Below are 22,547 nucleotides of genomic sequence, written 5' to 3'. Positions count from 1 at the left end.
ACAAAGTACATGTAGTATATTATGACCAAAATCTAATTTTCATACCTTATCAATAAATATTCTTTCATCTTCACTTTAAAGGAAACAAGTGTTGTACATAATTTTAATGTTATAAGTAAGGAGTTCCACACATCGGGTCCATTGTGTCTGATTGATTTTTGTGCCAAAACAATGTTAGGGTTAGTTAAATGAAAATCCATAGAGTGCCTCGTGGGGTACGAATGTACATTAACATTATGAATATAAAAATCATGAAAGGACTTAGGAAGTAAGTTGGAGACATATTTATACATAAAAATAGCTGTTTGAAAAATGTGCATATCAGTTGGTCAGAACTTTGCGACTTTTCTTGACGTGTAGCTTTCATTTTTTTGTTTTTGTTCTGTTTTGGACTTTTGGACTTATTTGTTGATGCCTCAATGTGTAATAACCTGTAAAAGTGGATAATTGTTTATGTTTGCCTGGATAATATATTTAAGGCCATCAGCACTTTGCCTATACTGCCACATTAGGTAGTCATACATGTAGGTCCATGAATATCAATAATTTTTACACACAATTATTAATATACCGGTATATTGATTTGAATTTTCCTAAGAAACTTGAAATGTTTCTTTTATGATAAACAGAAGCTTAAAGCTTCTACCAACCTTATCATTTAGTAGGCCAGCTTTTATCCACTCATGTGGACTTTCCCAAGCCGAGCGATTATACACACAGTTATTTCCCTGCTTCCTCAAGAATACTGGAGCCAAGAGACACTTTTATGTACATTGTACATGTAGGTGACAATGAATAGCCAGAGTTCCCATTGAATGAAGGATTAGTCCTTTTGCTCAAGATGGATTCTTTCACCATTCTTGAAGTGCACTTCAAACTCAATAATATTGGCATATTGCTTTCTGAATAAGAACGATTGCTCAATCTGAGGATTCTTTTAAAAGAGCACAAGTAAGTTCACAGAACAGAGCACACATCACACATGTGACAACACTCCAGACTGTGAGAACAACTGACAGTTTGTGCTTGCAGTGTAAATGCCCCTTCTGAAGCAATTCTGCAAATTGTAGGAATAAACTCATCTTTCACTGTCGTGTTGTTAGCTCTGTCTCCTGCCTGGAGGGCATTGTTTTTGCTCATGTATTGGTCAGAGAGAATGATTCGCAGGGCTCTTTTCTGGATTATTATCATGGCATTGTTAGGCGTTGATGACATGCTCTAAGCATGGACCTACTAAGAATATCAGTTTTTAAATTGTCTTCGTGGGATTCGCTTGGTGCTATTCTTTGAGTTGTAGCCAAGTCCTTTGTACATGTACACTTGACAGGAGATGCAAAGGTCGCAGGTTTCATTCGAGCAACAGAAATTTTGTCCTTATGCCAGGCCTTTTTTTGTGTGAAAACATTGGTGTTTGCTAATTCTGTTTTATTTATTATTTTCTCTTTTAGTATGGTAGTGCACATGCACGGACTTGTCGCTGCTCTGCATGCGATAGCACAGAAGTAAAAAGAGACACATGAGTAAAAACATAGACTAATTCATCTGTGATTTTAAATCAAGCATTTACTCTTCAAAAACTGGAGTTTTTGTAGGAGTTTAAAAAACCCACTCTCCATGCAGAGTCTTTTCTTTTCTTCTGTTGTGTATATATGGGTAGTTGCCTAGGCAACTTCTGACAAAATTCTGGGTTTTTATAGGCCAGAAGGGCAATGTGCAATACAGTGAAAAAAATACATGGGGGCTCGGGGCGAATTACATGTAGCCCCCGAAATGCCTAAAAGAGCCCCTATAAATTTGCATAGAGTTCAATGCAAAACAAATTTTAGAATGTTATTTTCATGCAGGCTAGCTTGAAAAGTAGCCCCCGAAAAATAAATATTAGTTTGCTGTCTTGGCAGTACAGTTATTTCTTCATGAGATATACAGCCAGAAACCTCCCATTTTTACCGGGTTCAGTCTATACAGTGTGTCCCAGAAAAAACGAAACCGAGAATTATTGATGTTTTATCATAACTTAATCACAATTATAATTAATAAATGACACATATAAAGCTTAGATCCTCTTCTTGCAGTTAATGCAACTCATATGATGCATATTTCATGCATGAGTGAGTGAGTTGCAAATGAAAGAGGAGGATCTAAGCTTTACAAATATGTGTCATTAATAAAGGAAACCTAAACCCAAAGAATAAGTGTAGGAATTCTGAAAAATGAGATATATTCTTGCCCTTTGAGGTACAATTTTTGGTAACCCGACATATGCTCCGCCGACGATTGCTCCGCTGACATTTACTCCGCAAAACGCGACAATTGCTCCGCGACATTGCTCCGCCGACAATTGCTCCGCCGACATTTGCTCCGCCGACATATGCTCCGCCGACATTTGCTCCGCCGACATTTGCTCCGCCGACATTTGCTCCGCAGACAATTGCTCCGCCGACAATTGCTCCGCCGACATTTGCTCCGCAAAACGCGACATTTGCTCCGCCGACATTTGCTCTGCCGACAATTCGTCGCTGTTTTCACGAAGTGACGGTAGTGAAAAAAAATTGCATTCACTTTGCGTTACGATTTTCGTGAAAACAAGGACGAATTGTTCCACCCAAAAAGTGTCCCATAAAATACAAATGCTACTAGTACTACGACAAATGCTTCGCCGAAAATATTTTTTTTTCACAGGTTATTTTTGTTTCTTTTTTTTTCTTCATTTTCTGAATGCATTTCATGAAATAATGTAGATGAAATGAAATGAATGAATGTTGATGACAATAATAATAACTAGATTTGTAATACTTGTTTTGAACAAGTATAGGTGGGCTGGTCTAATTAAAATTTTAGACAAAATAAAGGGCAAATTTAAGATAGCTTATTGTCTCAGCTACAACATACTCAAATTTCAGCGTAAACGAAGCTTAAAGGACAAGTCCACTCAAAAAATAACTTACTTTCAATAAAAGCAGAAAAATCAGACAAACCTATCAAAAAAAGTTTGAGCAAAATCGGATAACTAATAAGAAAGTTATGAATTTTTGAAAAAGTATGTAAAACTATGGAACAATGAGAATCACGACACAAAATGCCAAGATGGTTATCAGTTTGTGACGTCACTGTCCTCACAACTTATCAATTGCTTTATATAGTTTAATCCCATTAATTTCCCTTTTTATCCCCCACAACTTGATTTTCCCATGTCTTTGCCAGATAAAAATGATTTGTATCATATTGCGTGCATGACATTTCCCAAGAACTTTTATGAATTTTGAAGAATTGATACTATTTGCCGAATATTGTATTTCATAATTATTGATTTTTATATAAATAGTTTATCAAAATTCAATTTTTCATGATTTAACTGGACAAAAATTACTCTTTATTTGTGCATCCACACAAAAACATATTACTAACAATCTAACTTGGATGCTGGTGTGAAGAAATAAGATTCTTAGGGTGAAAATAGGAAATTTATATTATCAATATAAAGAAAATAATTAGTGGATAGTGAGGACCATACGTCACAGACTCATGAGTGAGTTGCCAATTTGTGTAGTGATTTAAAAAAAAATTCATGTCATTAAAAATTCATAACTTTCTTATTAGTCATCCGATTTTGCTCAAACTTTTTTTGATTGGTTTGTCTGATTTTTCTGGTTCTATTGAAAGTAACTTATTTTTGGAGTGGACTTGGGCTTTAAACGACGGAGATTTTGCTCGCGAAAGACAGGAATGTAGAATCCAGTTTTGAAAAAAAGTCATGTCCCATAGAGAATACACGCAAAAAGTGAAAAATTGATATTCCTCCTTTAATCGCAAAAATACGCCATGATGCTTTTGTCGAAATCAAAAATCATGTGTAATGCATTTGTAGTGAATTATTTCAGCTAGAACATATCGAAAGTTGGAAGAAAATCAATCAATATTTACAGAGATACAATCAATTTTCCAAAAATATGCTGATGTCATAATATGCAAATTGGAATTTTGAGTTCAAAGGCCATTATGATGACGTCATGAGTTAATTTAGGGCCAAATGAGACAAGAAATCATATTTCCAATTCATACTCTACAAAATATGAAACAAAATTTGGGGTCACCTTACATCCTAAAGAGCTACAATGGATTTTGTATAGGCATGTTTTTGCCCATATATGCTATGTATAATTACAAGAGCTCGCACGCACGGACGTGTATCTTAAACGGACGCTCACTCCGTTATTAATGGTCAGAAATATGTTAACAAGGTATCAAAATGCTTGGGAAAATGTGCCAAATATGATGGCAAAGAAAAATCGGCGATTCTTTGTTGCAAAATGCCAGAACGCGCGAAAACACGCGCGCATGCGGGTGTGCGAGATTTTTTATAAAATGCTTAAAATGGCCTAAAACGTATGTAAAATTATTTTGAGACTATTTTGAGCATTTTAATATTTTGCGCGCGGACGTACGCGCACGTGCGCGTTTTTTGACCTGAAATTGACTGGACGAATATTGACCTTAATCATGATAAATATGAATCAAAAATGGCTTTTGGTTATGAAGATATGATCATGAGTTGATTTTCAGAAAAAATTACAAAATTGCGCCTAGATGACGTCATCAGTGAAGGTCATAGTTGAAAACGTTATTGTGTTTTGTACATATGCCTATACATATGTGTGCCAAATTTGAAGGCATTTGATTGAGCCATTTTCAAGTAATCATGCTTACAAAAAAGTGGTTTAAAATAAGTAAAATAAATAATAAAGGCAATTCTAACGAAATTATAAGGTGGTCTGTATTAGATACAGCCCACTTAATAATAAAGGCAATTTTAACAAAATTATAAGGTGGTCTGTATTAGATACAGCCCACCTGATAAATAAATAAAGGCAATTCTAACGAAATTATAAGGTGGTCTGTACGATATACAGCCCACCTGACAATAAAGAATAATAAAGGCGATTTTAACAAAATTATAAGGTGGTCTGTATAAGATACAGCCCACCTGATAATAAAGGCAAATCTAACAAAATTATAAGGTGGTCTGTTCGATATACAGCCCACCTGATAATAAATAAATAAATAAACAAAGGCAATTCTAACGAAATTATAAGGTGGTCTGTACGATATACAGCCCACCTGATAATTACAAAAATAACACTAGACTTTAATTCGTCACTTTGACGAATTAGGTGATACGTATGCTAATGATTTACGTAACGAAGAATGCATTTTCACGATGTCATATTGTTATATAAAATGCTTCTCCCATTATGATCTATCCATATGTCAAGTTTCTACTGTTTAGCCTTGATAATTATGGATGTATGGAAGATATATTGAGACAATTTGACCATTGACCCTAATTAACATAATGAGGCCTACACATACACATTACATATTCCGTGGTAAGAATGAAGTAAGCGAGGGAAAATGAAGGCAATGACAAACGAGTGAGAGACAGAATATGGCCGGGTTCAAATTAAGTTTCCTTTAAATCAGACCCAGTACTGAGAATCTTTTTATGTGCCATGTTTTCGTTATTTGATGGCTTTTGACGCTACATAGAAATGCCGTCTTTTGTCACCAAATATTGTTCAAATAGCATTGTAGAGACGATGAATAACTACTGTACTAACGCAAAGTCGTTAGCCATGAGAATATCAATTTCTATCTCGTTCTGCTAAATAACCTGAACAATAGAATCAACCAAGTGGAATCAACTGTTAAACAAATTTATCATGAGTTCTGAAATTTCAATTTGTTACTGCACGTCATAATAGTATTAAAGAGCAGCAAAGGCGAACTATTGTCGCTAAAATTCTAAAATTGTTGGTTAGATTGATTAAATTACCATGAGGCATCAAGATGCATAGAACTATGATTGACAAACATGATATTGTTTTGAAAACTGTCTGAAAACATTGGAGGTAGAATGAACAAGAGATAATGTGGTCATGTAAACAAGTGCATTATGTCCATGTTAATCCCCTAGTTCCAAAATCATGATTGTATCCTCTATTTATTTCTTTTATATAATTTATTTCAATTAAAATAGAAATTCTAATGTTCCTTCTTTTGGCTTGATAATATTTCAGCAACGAATTGACAGTTTTGGTAGACATCTTGGATGTATCATAGCAATAAATTCTTGGCACATGACGTATTGTGTATACGATAATAATAATAAGAAGAAGAAGCATACAAATAAATATAAGAATAATAACAATAACACATACTTACTATAATAATGATTATAATTACGATATTTACTATAATAATAAATATATCAATGATAATAATAATGATTATTATGATACTGCTGCTATTACTACTACTACAACTACAACTACTAAGAAGAAATTAATGAAGAAAAAGGGGTAGGAGAAGAATCATTTCAGCGATATTAGTGAGTATATTCTCAATGATTGAGGCATACACGTGCATACACATTCCATATTCCGTGGTAAGAATGAAGAAAGCGAGGGAAAATGAAGGCAATGACAAACGAGAGCGACAGAGAGAGAGAGAGACAGAATATGGCCGGGTTCAAATTAAGTTTCCTTTAAATCAGACCCAGTACTAAGAATCTTTTTACGTGCCATGTTTATGTTATTTGACTGTCTTTGACGCTACATAGAAATGCCGTCTTTTGTCACCAAATATTGTTCAAATATCATTGAAGAGACGATGAACACTAATACAAAGTCGTTAGCCATGAGAATATCAATTTCTATCTCGTTCTGCTAAATAACCCGAACAATAGAATCAACCAAGTGGAATCAACTGTTAAACAAATTTATCATGAGTTCTGAAATTTCAATTTGTTACAGCACGTCATAATAGTATTGAAGAGCAGCAATGGCGAACGATTGTCGCAAAAATTCTGAAATTGTTGCTTAGATTGATTAAATTACCATGAGGCATCAAGCTACATAGAACTATGATCGACAAACATGATATTGTTTTGAAAACAGTCTGAAAACATTGGAGGTAGAATGAACAAGAGATAATGTGGTCATGTAAACAAGTGCATTATGTCCATGTTAATCCCCTAGTTCCAAAATCATGATTGTATTCTCTATTTATTTCTCCTATATAATTTATTTCAATTTAAAATAGAAATTCTAATGTTCCTTCTTTTGGCTTGATAATATTTCAGCAACGAATTGACAGTTTTGGTAGACATCTTGGATGTATCATAGCAATAAATTCTTGGCACATGACGTATGGTGTATACGATAATAATGATAAGAAGAAGAAGCATACAAATAGCTATAAGAATAATAACAATAACACATACTTACTATAATAATGATTATTATGATACTGCTGCTATTACTACTACTACAACTTCTAAGAAGAAATTAATGAAGAAAAAGGGGTAGGAGAAGAATCATTTCAGCGATATAAGTGAGTATATTCTCAATGATTGAGGCATACACGTGCATGCACATTACATATTCCGTGGTAAGAATGAAGAAAGCGAGGGAAAATGAAGGCAATGACAAACGAGAGCGACAGAGAGAGAGAGACAGAATATGGCCGGGTTCAAATTAAGTTTCCTTTAAATCAGACCCAGTACTAAGGATCTTTTTAAGTGCCATGTTTTCGTTATTTGACGGCTTTTGACGCTACATAGAAATGCCGTCTTTTGTCACCAAATATTGTTCAAATAGCATTGTAGAGACGATGAATAACTACTGTACTAACGCAAAGTCGTTAGCCATGAGAATATCAATTTCTATCTCGTTCTGCTAAATAACCCGAACAATAGAATCAAGTGGAATCAACTGTTAAACGAATTTATCATGAGTTCTGAAATTTCAATTTGTTACTGCACGTCATAATAGTATTAAAGTAGATATTCATTGATTTTAAAAACTAACTTTATTTTCATTATTGCGAAGTTGAAGCTTTGATTCGACAAGGTTATCAAAATTCAATGCTTGGACACATTCGAAGTAATGATTAGTATAAATTACAAAACGCTTAAATACAGCCCCGGAGGTAGAATGAATAAGAGATAATGTGGTCATGTAAACTAGTGCATTATGTCCATCCATGTTAATCCCCTAGTTCCAAAATCATGATTGTATTCTCTATTTACTTCTCCTATATAATTTATTTCAACTTAAAGTAGAAATTCTAATGTTTCTTCTTTTAGCTTAATTATTTCAGCAACGAATTGACAGTTTTGGTAGACATCTTGGATGTATCATAGCAATAAATTCTTGGCACAGGACGTATTGTGTATACGATAATTATGATCAGAAGAACAAGCATACAAATATCCATAAGAATGATTATAATTACGATATTTACTGTAATTATAAATATAACAATGATTATTATGATACTGCTGCTATTACTACTCCAACTACTACTACTAGGAAGTAGAAGATGAAGAAGAACGGGGAGGAGGAGAATCGTTTCAGCGAAATAAGTGGTTATATTCTCTATATAATTATGATTGAGGCGTACACTCAAATTTAAATTATAATCAAACAGGCATCTGAAGTTTTTAGATGCTTACTATTTGCTTCATGTTGTTGAGAATCGGCCCCCGGCTGGATCGCACCCTGCTTCCCTGAATCAACAAACAAACTTTGAGAAAAGATTTTGTCTCCCTTTAATTCAAAGTCGTTTTACAAACTTTTGACCATCGAATAATACCTGCATTCATTCAGGCTAATTGTTCATCGTGTATTTTGTAGAAAGATACAAACCCTCGTGTAATTTATATAACGTTGGAAATTTGGAATTGAAATGGGGCCTTGAGCAAAGAATAAACATTAAGATGACCAAAAGTGCGAGGTAGTTTCCACTGCCCGTGGATCATAAAATATGTCATCTAAATCGTTTGCCTGTAGGTCTGGAGTATCAAAGGTCGATAAATTTAAGATCAGACCTGCGAAGGGTCATTTTATCCAATTTTGATCTGACAAATTTGAAGCATAAACAAAAATCAAAAGCAGTTAGAGAAAAGACATCTCCAAGTCACCAGCGGTAAGACAATTGATGACAAGCACAATTGAAGACCAGTCTAAGACGCGTTTATAGTGACGGCAGACTTCTGTGGGACGTTTAAAATTGTACCGCGATCATTTGAGTTCGATCGTCATCGCAAGTGCATGTAAAAACTGAAGTTTGATTTGGACTCGTCGTCTTTGACCACAAATTTCGTCATGATCCCGTCAACAAAATGGAAAATATATGTCACAAGTAATTTAAAAAAATAACCTCAGCAACAACACAATAATTTTTTTGAGAAATTTGAATAAAGATGAATGATACATATATGGTCCAACGTGCATTGTCATTAATTACTTAATCAATTAAAATTAAAAGTTTTGACTTAAACGAGCAATATGATGATATCGGAAAATCCGATAAGCCAAAAAGATGTATGGAATAATATATACAACTCATACTTAATCCACTTATTCCACTTATTAAAAGAAATTGGATTATCCGGGCACTTATAGAAGTTATGACCTATTAAACATATTAGACGATTAGAATGTATAAATGAATAACCAGACACATTGAATAATAGTGGCGTACTGTCATTAATCTAAGTTTGAGAGAAATCTATACATAAAGTAAAGATGAAATTGGATAAAGCATTACAATGCCCATGGTCTCAGCTATAACATACCCAAATTTGGGAGAAAACAGAGCACAAATAAGATAGATAGTGCTCAAAGATGAATGTCATGTAGATTCATGATGTGAACAAAATTCACCTTCCATAGACATAACACGCAAATTGAGCAAACTCGACATGTGGCCTTTAATTGAATTTTGTACTATGATGACGTCATTAAAATGAAATTTTGTGTGTATTGATCTTGTAGACAATTGCCCCAACTACAATATTTTATCTTGAACGGACGCTCATTCCGTTTTTAATAGTGATAAAGAGCTAAACATGGTATCAAATTTTCCGGAAAAATATGAAGGATATTCGGTCCAAAGCTTTTGCGGAGAAATTATTTTTCGATCGGCTGTGACGAACGAAAACGTGCAAAAATGCGTGTTTTGCGTGATTTTTGTTATGAAATGCTTATAATGGCCTGAAACATATGCAAAAAAAATTTAAGACGATTTTGAGCAATTTAAAATTTTATGCGCGCGCCTACGTGTACGTGCATTTTTGCGCGCATTTATTGACCTTAAATTGACCCGACAAATATTGACCTTGATCATGACAAATATGAATGAGAAATGGCTTTCTGTTATGAAGATATGATCATAAGTTGATTTTCACAAAATGGCATCTGGATGACGTCACGATGACTTTGAGTCTTTGAAAAGTCACGCAGTTAGACTAAGATCTATCATCATTGAAAGATTCATAACAATGGCTTCATTCAGTCTTGAGATATCCTGGGAACAAATTCGAGGAAGAATAATAATAAATAAATAATAAAAATCTTGACGAAATCAATAGGTGATACGTAGACTTCGTTACGTTAACTTAATTTAGACAAGTCGAGAACGGTACAATAAATCGTCTTCTTTTCCTAATAATTTAGGGAAACGTCTAAGCTTCCGCGCGCTTCGCGCGGGAGGCCTAACACCGACACGATAAGCCATTTGCTCTTCTTCCGGTGGTTCCGTGAGTACCTTAAAGTCGGTGAAAACAAAGTACTCGAATGAGACGGGGTGTTTTACACACTAATATATATATATATATAGTAAAGCTACGTACACTTAAAGGGAAAGTCCACCCCCAAAATAAGTTTGTTTCGATAGAGGCAGAATAATAAGAAAATCAGGTGAGTGAAAGTTTGAGCAAATTCTGAATGAAAATAAGAAAGTTATGAATTATTGAAGTTGTGATCAATCAAATACAAATTGGCAACTCTGTGACTTATTATACGAGCTCTCCTTCATTTGCTTTGTGCATAATATTCCATAAAATCATGTTTTCTTCGTTATTGATGACGGAATATATATTTGTTCCTTGCAGGGGGAGTATAGAAACATATTTGCAATTATTATATTTAGGGTGCATGTATGGTTGAAATTTTTCTTGAGGGAAAATGAAAATTTTAGATTTTTTTAGTACTGAGCAAATGGAAGTTGAGCTCGCATGATACGTCATAGAGTTGCCAATTTGTGTTTGATTGATCACAACTTCAATAATTCATAACTTTCTTATTTTCATTCAGAATTTGCTCAAACTTTCACTCACCTGATTTTCTTATTATTCTGCCTCTATCGAAACAAACTTATTTTTGGGGTGGACTTTCCCTTTAACTGAAGGAAAGAAACCTATAGAAGACGGACTGGATATTATTGAAAATACTATTCTAAACAAGAATGTACTACATGTACTGCATTACGTTACAATTTCACGAGAGAACTAGAACTCAAGAGGGGAAGAAAAGAAGAAGTGATGAAAATGAAAGAAGACTAATAGCATGAGAGGAAAGAAAAGAGCTAAGAAGACAAGAAAAGGGTGTAAAAAGGAAAAGGAAGAGCAAGAGAGAGAGAGAGCGAGAGAGAGAGATATCCTTGAGCTTTGGATCGGCTAATGAGTAATAAATGAAACAGATTTTGAGCGGAGTAATTATCTTTCGCTGGAGAACTTGCATAAGGAGCTAAAACTTGATTTTTAAAAAATCAAACATGGGGAATAGCAAAAAACGGCTGAGCATTTATTGCACTAATTGCCAGAGGATCATTTGTGTCTTCCACGAGGCCGCACTTTTGGATCAGAGAGCAATTTAATTGTCGGCGGAGCATTGTCTTTTGCGGGGTACTTTTGGGGAGGAGCAACAATTATTGTCGTAGTAGCCTTTGTATTTTACGGGGCACTTTTTTAGTGGAGCAAATGTCGGCGGAGCAATTGTCGGCGGAGCAAATGTCACCGGAGCAATTGTCACGTTTTGCGGAGCAATTGTTGGCGGAGCAACTGTCGTTCGAGGAGCATTTGTCACCGGAGCAATTGTCGCGTTTTGCGGAGCAATTGTTGGCGGAGCAATTGTCGGCGGAGCAATTGTCGGCGGAGCACATGTCAGCGGAGCAATTGTCGGCGGAGCACATGTCGGCGGAGCATGTGTCATGGAACCCAATTTTCCTTACGAAAACGTACAAGATATATATAAATGAAGATATTCCTGGCATGATGTGATGCCTTTCAGCATGATATGGGCGCCGCCATTTTCTTGAAAATGTGATGTACGTGTTGAAGTTGTACATGTATCATGCACCAAGCTTTAGTTGGAAAGAATTTTTAAATCAATAACGAAACCTTTACTTTTCAATAGAGAAAAATAATAACTGAGATGATAGAAATTATATTAGGTGAAAAATAAATAATAGGGGCACAATTGTAACAAAATTCATTTATAAACACTACACTATAGCAGTTGACAAATCTATATCATTTATGAGAAACCTTCACCCCAGAAGAGCACTAACTTATTTATGCAATTTGCGTTCTGGCAATTATAGTACAAAGGATAATAGCAGGTGAATGAAATGCTTCATCACCACACACGTCTGGGAAAGAAGCATCCATAAATTTGAATACATTACTTGATAAACGACTTCGCATAGTACGTCACATTATCAAAAAAATGGCGATGCCCATGTCGTGTTGAGAAACTGTACTTTATTTTCGCTTTATTCCTCTCTCATAAACTTTTGGTGGGGAACTTGTAGATTTATGGGCAATAATATAATAAATCTCTTAGTATAAGTACAGTGATTACTTGGGGTTCGGTTTCCTTTAATAATTATGATTAAGTGGTGATAAAACATTGAAAATTCTCGGTTTCATTTTTTCTGGGCCGCACTGTACAGAGGGTTACAAACTTACAGTCCTCCAGCAGATCTCTATTCTCTTTGCATCCTGCATTTATTCTTTTCAGCAAACAACTAGCAAAAACAAGCACAAAAAAGTGTATAATCTTTAAAACTTAAAGAAGCATCAAACCTGAAGTGGGAAATTGTTTCATCTTTTGTCTGATCAACTATACATACCATGAGACACCTTGAATGTAATTTTTTAAACGAAATTTCTGTATGCTGACTTGCTGAGGCGAATAAAACGATACATTGACGTACATGTACAATGTATCTACAGATACTCTTTTATACAAAACAGTGATTCACCCTCACTTTGAATATATTTTAACACAGATGAAACTGGATTCCATGCCTTTGAATAGGCTCCTCATATTACTAGACAGAGCACTCATAATCGTTTTAAAAGTGGATTCTTAACCCTTTACTATAGATTGTTTGGATATAAAAGACATCCTTGTTATTTTAATGATCAAGTTGTTACATTGTTAAAGTTTGGGATGCTGTAATTCATTTATCGTTAGTCAATCAAGCTGGATTCTTGTGACATTTAAAAAGGATATTTTCTTTACATGTATGTATAGTTTGCTGTTAAACTTAGTGCATGATGTAATGTAATTTATTTTAAGCTGTCTAATGCTTAAGTGTAAATTATGGTTATATTTCAGGCGGTGTGTGTAGATGCATTTCGTTAAATTTACCACCAAATATGTACACATTTGCAATTCAGCCACAGGCTACAGGACATGATTGATTATTGATTTAAATTGAATTGAATTAAATAAAGGTGTGCAGCTCTAAAATTGAAATGAAACAAGTAAACCACTCTTCAGTGAAAAAATACACGGGGGCTCTGGGCGAATAAGCCCCCGAAATGCCTAAAAGAGCCCCGAAAATCAGAAAAGAGCCCCTATAAATTTGCATAGAGTTCAATGCAAAACAAATTCTAGAATGGTATATAGCCCCCGAAAAATAAATATTAATTTTATTTTTTTTCCCTGCCACTCTTTCAGAAATGTTATTCTCCTTCCTATTAAAAACCCCACACTAATATTTTGAAAAAAGCACAATATACACTGCCCGTCATTTATTTAATAAACCTTCCTCAAACTGTACATGTAAGATTGCAAACCAAACAACCAATTTTTTATAGAATGCACCCAACATATCTCACCAATAAATTTTTAAAAAGATACCAAAATTCAGTCTTGATACTTTTTGTTGGGTGATCCTGTTCATCTTTTTTTATTTTCCCTAATATCTCTCTCTTTTTTTTCTTCTTTTTTTTTGTTGTTATTTTTATATAACTTGTATTTTGTATCTTTTCTTTGGAAATGATATGCAGTTGTCATTGATGGTATTTTTTGGATAATGTTATAGTCTTTTGTATACGGACTCGCTGAAGAACAATCTTGCAGCTGATGGTATATTTTTTTTTAATACCGTATTGAAATAAATGAAACAAATAAAACATTGCATCAACATTTTCATAAAAATTGCATGTACACAAAATGTACATGTTGAACGTATCATTGAGAAGACTTGTTATAATAGGAAGCTCTTTTGCTTTTTATTGTATCAGCCTATAGTTAGCCTATAGTGACTTAATGTGAAATGAGTACAGGCATGTGGATGTACTGTACTTTGTAGATATACGATTATCTTTGGCAGACCTTTTAAAAGACAGATTCCATGATTTTGCTTTGAATATATGTATTCTAATCCTTTAATGTACAAATGTTATCTATTTATAATAGAATTCCTGAATTATACAAATAACATGAAGTATAATTCATGATTGGAATTAACAATAAAGTATGAGTCGAAGAGGGTCCCTCCCTCGAGTCCCTTCAAGATCTCCTTTGAAGATCCCCTTCCCCTATTTTATTTATAAAAATATATAAATCAATAAATCAAAAAAGTTGTCTGATGGAATCTTTGTGACAAGTTTGCATATTATATGTACAGCATGGTTGGCAGGTGTTCAGTATATGCTTCCATGTTGAATTGAATACCGTATGCTTTTCATTCAAGTTGGGGTACTATCGAGTGGAAGGTGGTATTACAAAGTGAAGCAATACCTCATTATAATTTTTTAATTTTTTTTTAGCAGATGTTTCTGCATTTATTGATAAATCAAATATAAAACATTCAAATAACAATAATAATATATAATATAATTGATTTACATAAAGAGTGACAACTTTAAATACACACAAATAAAAATGCATAATTGAAAGCTTGAAAGTATGAAGGTAAGTAAAAATAATCAAGATAAATGCAGAGGCCAACTATCATAAGCAAGGATGCTTGAGTTGATAGCAGCCGGGGGGGGGGGGGGGGGGGGGGGGTTGGTTGGAGGGGGTGTGGTACATGGCGCTGTGATTTAGGAGTATGTAGGAGAATAGAGTGTCACATATAAAGATTTTGTTCAGAAAGTATCTGAATAAAAAGTGGAAAGAAATTCAAGAAAGAAAAAAATATAGTTTATTGTTCTTGATAGTTTTATCCTATATGCATAATTGTCCATAAATATACATCTCCAAGCCCAAGCCTTAATATTATGATAATGAAATAATGGGTTTCCCTTTTTTTCTTCATCACTTGCCAATGTGCCACTTAACCCTTTGTAAAGGTGACAACATGTACTACCCTGCAGAATTTCTGGCACATCGCACACAGGCCTACATGTATTTACATTCATGTATAGGGCAAATACCTTTATGAATCTGAAAGTCCTTTGAATTTCGTTTGTGTGGTCTCACTGCCTAGCACCTGGACATATTTGCAAACCCTCTTTTACTTCGTTATTATTAATAGAATTCCTGGTATACTTACATGTACTGTATACAGTAGTCATAAATTGTTTGATTTCAGCAGGTTGGCAATGAATATTGAGTTTTAAACAAGATGAATGTGTATTGGATAAATGACTGCAAATTTAGCCTTACTACATGTACATGTACATGTACATGCATGTATCTATAGTTTCAGTGTATTCACAAATTCTATGATTTTGTTGATTTTCCCGACTTTTGAATGTTTATATTTATTGCCTATCAAGATAACAAGAGAAGTATAGGAATTGGTGAATCATGTAATTCATGGGCAGATCGATGTAAAGATGATTATTCTAAGTCCTAAGAAAGAATCTATTTAGATATACACTGTAGAACTACAGTATACACTGTAGAACTACAGTATCATTACATGTACAGGTGTACATTGTTTTACAAATCAGCCACAGAAAGGGCTACAGGGTATGTTAATATGTAATTGTATAGTCTGGTGTTCGGGGATAGGGGATGGGGGGGGGGGGGGGGGAGTTGGGCTGGAGAAGTTTTTTAGTACACATTTAGGGCAAATGGGACGGGAGCTCGCAAAAATAGTCACAGAGTTGCCAATTCATGTTTGATTGATCGCACCTTCAAAAATGCATACATTTCTTATTTTTAATTGATTTTTGCTCAAAATTTTACTGACATAACTACAGTGTTCATAAAATTCATAACTCTCTTGTTAGTTATCCGATTTTGCTCAGACTTTTTTTGATTTGTTAGTCTGATATTTTAGCTTCTATTGAAAGTAAGTTATTTTTGGAGTGGACTTGGGCTTTAATACCAGGGTGGACTTATAGTCTATACACCTACATGTATAGTCTGGGGTTAAGCAAAATTTTGTGAAAAGTGTGAAAACAAAGTGGAATAAGCTTAACCCCAGACTATAGATGGGGCTAAAGATGGGGCTTTAACGCAGTAGCAAACAATGACTCACATACTAACAATGTGTGCAAGTAACTCTCTTTGAATGGAGGGAGAATGGAGATTGGTGGAGTTTCTAGGTTGGAGCTGTGATGTCTGTCTGTATGACAATATGACTGATATCCTGCCACAGAAATACATGTCTATAAAGGTGGAAAAGGTTAAAAGCTTTGGTATGGGGTCATGAATTTGGTTCAAATGAACATATTGGAAGCCCATGTGATTTTACATTATTCAATGGTCGGGGTTGAAATTGAGTCTAAAGAGATGAAAGTGGAGATAATAAACCTTGTATGTTGTATAGCTCCCTCTCAAGACTGACATCACTTTAGCTTTAAACAATATTTTTATGCCTCGGGTACAAAGTAGTCGGAGGCTAGATTTTTCTCCAAGAAAATCAAGGCTAACATAAAATCCTATGCACGGAACGTTAGTCTGACCTTTCGTGTGTACCCTATTTTATGTCAGCGTGTATGCATTTCTCGACTAGCTGTACAAGACGTTTTTTTACTTGTTTTCTCAGAGGGTAGTTCAACTGCATGTTTGTTCATTACAAAGTTCATGTTTATGAGGATTGAGGAGATTTGTGCGATTGGCCGATTATAGCCGTGATATTTGAACAGGCGGAATTTTTATACAGTCTTGGGAGTACACTGTAGCCCAGGCAGATTCAGTTCAATTTAGTAATGGGTTTATTTGAACATTTGCATTGCATCATAACCCATATCCGCAGACTGCATTTAATACACTGCACATTGTATCTGTATGTAAACAGCATTTGTACCCAATTGATATACACAGATATTTGCACTCAAAACATTTTGCACTTCACATCCCCTTCATAGACACAAAAATAATTAAAAGTTGACAAATTATATATTAAATATTTCATTTATATGTGTACACACATTTAGACAAATTTAGACATAAATTATCACAAACACATATAAATATTTATTCAAAACAACATTTAGAAATAAATTGCATATTTTGTTTTTCTCTTAATTAGTTCAAATCAGAAATAAAGTCACTTATACCCTTTTTTTAACTGGCCTGATTTTCATCAGATGCATCTGGACGCATCCGATGAAAGGGCCAGTATCAGTATGAAAGCAACAGAGGAGAAAAAGTTGATCTAATGAAATAGGCGATTAAATTCTCATTCTATCGATGTGACACCGATGAAACAGCCAGTATGAAAGCGTTCGGGAGAAAAAGGCGATTAATATTATCCCGACCAACTATCCAGCTAATTTGCTACTTCGGTCTAGTGAAGACGCAAATAGCTGGATAGTTTGCGATCGGGATAGTTCAAATAGCTGGATATTTGACAATCTCGAGATAGTGAAGACGGGCCTATTGCGATGTTGGGTCACATGACTTTAGGAGCAGGGCTAGCTTTTGTCCTTGAGGCCTTATTTGGATGAAGTAAACGACTTGTTTATGCTGAACCGCTATGAGAGAGTACCAGCTAGACTGTCAAATCTTGCTTTAAAACCCACATGGGGAAGACCGCACATGTGCATTACCAACCAAAACACGCCAAAACATCACTGAGCTTTTCAGTCGGTGATGTTTCAGCACAAGTGTCAACGGGAGCACAAAACATCGCGATTTTTTTAAATTGAGGTATTTGACTGTATAAATGCGCCTGCTGAGGATATAAAAAGAAATCTGCAACTGGAAAACGTTGCTTCGTTATTCTTCATTCAAATGAAATCAGAAAATCTATCACATAAACTCGCTATCAAGCTTTGACAGGATAGCACTTATGTGGGAATATCAGTGCCATTCACTCTGACTATTTAAAGCCCATGATCACAGATTGTGACGTCCTGAATTCTGGTAGAGGACTTTTTTTCTCTGTGTAACTCCATGTCTCTGACTTGAGATTTTAGTGGAGTTTTCTAGCATAAATTCACCATTCTGAACTTGTTTTGTCGGTTGAATGCCATTTAGTGCTATTCTGGGGGTTAAAAGCTTTCTATTGATGTAATTATCTCAATATCTGGGATTGTTTTTGTATGTCTACTTTAAGTGAAATTTTGCCATCAAATTTTTGGAGCTACCAACACTTTAGAGGGGCTTTAATGTCAAACAATAATGAGCAAATAAAATTCCAACTCTCAGCATATGGTTCATACAGAGAACAAATATCTGCTGCCCTATTGCTGTGGATTATAAAATCCAATTGATGTTTTTCTCAATCCATACATTTTCAAATATGTGATTGTACTTTTATGTTAATGTTCTGTACTCGGCATTGTAATGACTTTCATCTACCTTTGCTGAGAACCCTTCTAGCTCAAAACACGTTTATTTATACAGCCCCCAAATTTTGGAACTCTCTTTTTAATGACATTCAACTTGCCCCCCCCCCCCCTCTCTTAATTCTTTTATGAGGAAATTGAAATGGTTTCTTATACTTCCTTGCAATACAAATTAATATCAGTGCATTGTCAAATCATGTCTTGCCTTCTGTTCTCTAAACACTTCCCGTCACATCTTTTTTCATGCTCTGTGTATGTATCTTACTATAATTATGGTCACTACCCCTGCAGTATACACAGCGTGTGCTCTCTCTCTCACTTTCCTTTCTTTCCTTTCTTCTCCTTTCCACCTCTCCTCTCTTGTTATTTACTCTTCTCATTTGCAGCAAAATTTTCTATTCCATTGCTTGGTAATCTATGTTTATATTTTTGTTGTCAAGTCAATATATTTACATGTTACACAAATTATGTCTGTCATTATTTTAAGGATCCACATTTTACATGCTCTGCATTTCAGTGGATCCCTCCATTTTTACAGGTTTGTCTTTAAAAATAACTCTCAAAAAAATGTTATACTGGAAATTATGTATACTTTCTATTTTATAACTTTGAACCATGTAAAATGTATTATATTATTGAATGCTGAATTGTTTATCTGATTTCTGGTCTGAATAACTGTTCTTTTGGAAATGAAAGATAAAACTAAAACTGAAACTGTATGTTTTCTTGGTAGCATGATTTGAACACTGAATAACAAAAATATATTTTTAATAAGAATGTAGTTTTTGTATGTTTACATGTCTGTCTGTCTGTCTCTCTCTCTCTCTCTCTCTCTTTCTCTCTCTCTCTTTTTCTCTCTTTCTCTCTTTCTCTGCCTCACTCTCCCACGGTCTTTCTTCTTTTTTTTCTGTCTCTCCCACTCTCTCCGGTTGTCTCCTCACCTTTCTACCTCTTTCTTTATGACAATTCACTTTTCCCTACATTCTTCATGTACATTGGTCTACAGGATGTTTGGGTTTCTGAAAAGGAAGAAAGTATTGATACTAAAACCATTTTTTACCAGGTTGAGGGTCTTTAAGTCTTTCCTCTCTGAAAATTGCTGGTCAGAGCTCTGTAATATTGTTTATGACAGTACAAATTGCGGATCATAGTAGACCATAGTAGCAAAAGGTATCACAGTGCATTTTACCAGCAACAAAGTGGTGAACAGTGGAAGCATTACTGTGTGATATCCCTAGTACTTTGAATAAACAATCCTTTGTTTACCTGTCCAGCTTGTGATTACATAACATAATACCTGAACTCTCCCCTTCTCTTTCTAGGTGGTTGTCGATGCATTGACTGATCTTAAACCCATTGTCATCCAAGGAGAAAGGTATCAAGATGAGGAAGCTGTCTATGAATCTGTGTTTTGCCGTCACTATTGCTGTGGTGAACATCCTCTTCTACTTGAACATGTCAGGAAACTTGTTGGCATTCAAGAGGAAGGAGCCTATTGAGCGTAGCAGCAATGTGCACCCTCGTAAGGCGGAGATGTACCAAGAAGAGATATCCAAGCTGGTCAGAGAGGCGGTCAGGGATCATGGTGTCAGCCGGGAAAACCTGACCTCGATGCTTGAACTAGCATACAGGGAACACCAAACATCCGAACGCACCAGCATGGAAGACTTCTTCATCCACAAAGGCAAATCTCTACCCAAGAATAACACCTCCGATTCTGTAGGGCTTCTAACAAAAGTATCGAGTAAGGAACATGCAAGAGATGGAATGAACGTTGAGGATCTTGCACCAATTCACTCTGTAAAGAACCAGTCAAAACCAATGGATGTTGAAAAACTTGAAAAGATAGATGCTCATGACCCAACGCTTCATGATACACAAAGGAGTGGAGTGTTGGGTGTCATTGGCAACTTGTTAGGCAGTGGTAAGAAGGAAACACCTATTGTTTTTCCCCATGACCACAACTTGGTTATAAATGAACCCAACAAGTGCAAGAATGACGATGGCAGCGATAGGCAGGTATTCTTCTTGGTGCTCATCTTGAGCATCCATAAAAATTTTGACCAGAGGAATGCTGTACGGAAAACATGGGCAAGTCCCAAAGAGATAGATGGCAAGCAGATTGTGACATTGTTTCTCCTAGCTAAGAACACTAATCCCAGGCATCAATCGCTGGTAGAACAAGAGAGCAAGCAGTACAAAGATATTATCATGGAAGACTTTATGGATACCTACAAGAATCTCACACTCAAAACAATGATGGGTTTAAAGTGGGCCAGTATTTTCTGCCCCCAAGCCGACTATGTCATGAAGACTGACGACGATATGTATGTCCAATTTGCTAACATCATCACGTACCTATCCAAGCCTACAGTTCCAACTAAAAATTATGTGACTGGATTTGTCATCAATGGGGGCCCTATCCGTGACCCCAAAAGCAAGTGGTACATGCCAAAAGAAACATACCCCGGTAGTAAATATCCACCGTTTTGTTCTGGAACAGGGTATATGATGTCGGGAGATGTGCCGGGGAAAGTGTATGAGACATCGCTTCACACGCCTTTCCTCTACTTAGAGGATGTTTTCTTTGCCACATGCATAAATTCCCTCCACATAGTACCAGTCAACAACAAGGGATTCAACAATTGGCGGACACCATATTCCTATTGCAAGTACAAGCGTATTTTCACAACTCACATGGTCCCACCGACAGAGATGCAGAGAATATGGAATGACCAGAAGACCCAGAAGGGATACCGATGCTAATTTTGATACAAAGATAATATATTTGTAGAACATGTTCTAGGAAATGTACAGTTTTAATAAACTTTTATTCTTTTACGCTATTGTACAAAAGGTTAACAAAATTAGGATGACGGTGCAATTTCTGAGTACTGATTTTGGTTAAAAATTTATGAAAACCTATACATGTGGTCCAGTGCATAAAATAAGCGATTTTTTTGTTGTTGCTTGTTCGAGGCTTAAATGAATCTTCATATACCATAAATGTGAAGATTCAATTGATATTTAAGAAAAGGCAAAATATTTTGCTACTTGAACATGTACTTTTGTGTATTCGGTCCAATGTGCGGAGCGAACTAAACCAACAGAAATATTGTTTGTACAGTACTGTAAGATTGACAAGAAAAATATAGAAATTGTTAAGCGTATTCCTTATCCCTACTTTGGAAGTTACGATGGAAGAAAGTTCCAAGTCTACCAAAATTCAAAGGCAATGGCTCTACTCATACATTCATATAACCAATATATTGATTTTGACTCCTTTTATGAAAAATATTAGTTTGCTCTCAATGAAATGTATATTTATCTCGATGATGCTGTGCAGGATATGTATTTAATGTTAATCCATATCTGTAATCAATATTTGTCAGCTGGCTAGGAATTGGTCTACTACTTTCACAGAGTCTAAAATGTACCGCAATGGTAAAATACATGAATGACAAGATCTGCTTTGATTGAAACAAATAAATACATACGGTTACATACATTGTAGCATTCTCTTCCTCTTCTCTCTCTCTCTCTCTCTCTCTCTCTCGCTCTGATTCTCTTATTTTCTTCTTTTAAGATTCTATTATTTTTTTCTTTCTATCTTAATAATAATAATACATGAGACTTGTATGGCGCCAAATCCACTTGACAATCAAATGCTCAAGGCGCAGCTTGTGCAAAAGATGAAATACATGATTTATACACAAGT

General features: G+C 35.1%; 1 protein-coding gene across 1 annotated transcript in view; it reads left to right on the top strand.

Annotated features, from left to right (window-relative positions):
• The window catches only part of LOC574982 (beta-1,3-galactosyltransferase 1), a 28,825-nt gene extending 6,490 nt beyond the window's left edge, over nucleotides 1-22,335 (top strand). Inside the window, exon 2 of the mRNA XM_030972310.1 lies at nucleotides 20,152-22,335. Within this exon, the coding sequence (XP_030828170.1) occupies nucleotides 20,213-21,595 (1,383 nt within the window). The 5' untranslated portion in view covers nucleotides 20,152-20,212 and the 3' untranslated portion in view covers nucleotides 21,596-22,335. The remainder of the gene's footprint in view (nucleotides 1-20,151) is intronic.
• Nucleotides 22,336-22,547: the final 212 nt, after the last annotated feature.

Source organism: Strongylocentrotus purpuratus, unplaced genomic scaffold (genome assembly GCF_000002235.5).
Source record: "Strongylocentrotus purpuratus isolate Spur 01 unplaced genomic scaffold, Spur_5.0 spur5_scaffold_6, whole genome shotgun sequence".
NCBI classification, from domain to species: Eukaryota; Metazoa; Echinodermata; class Echinoidea; order Camarodonta; family Strongylocentrotidae; genus Strongylocentrotus; species Strongylocentrotus purpuratus.
This window is presented reverse-complemented; position numbering and strand designations above follow the sequence as displayed.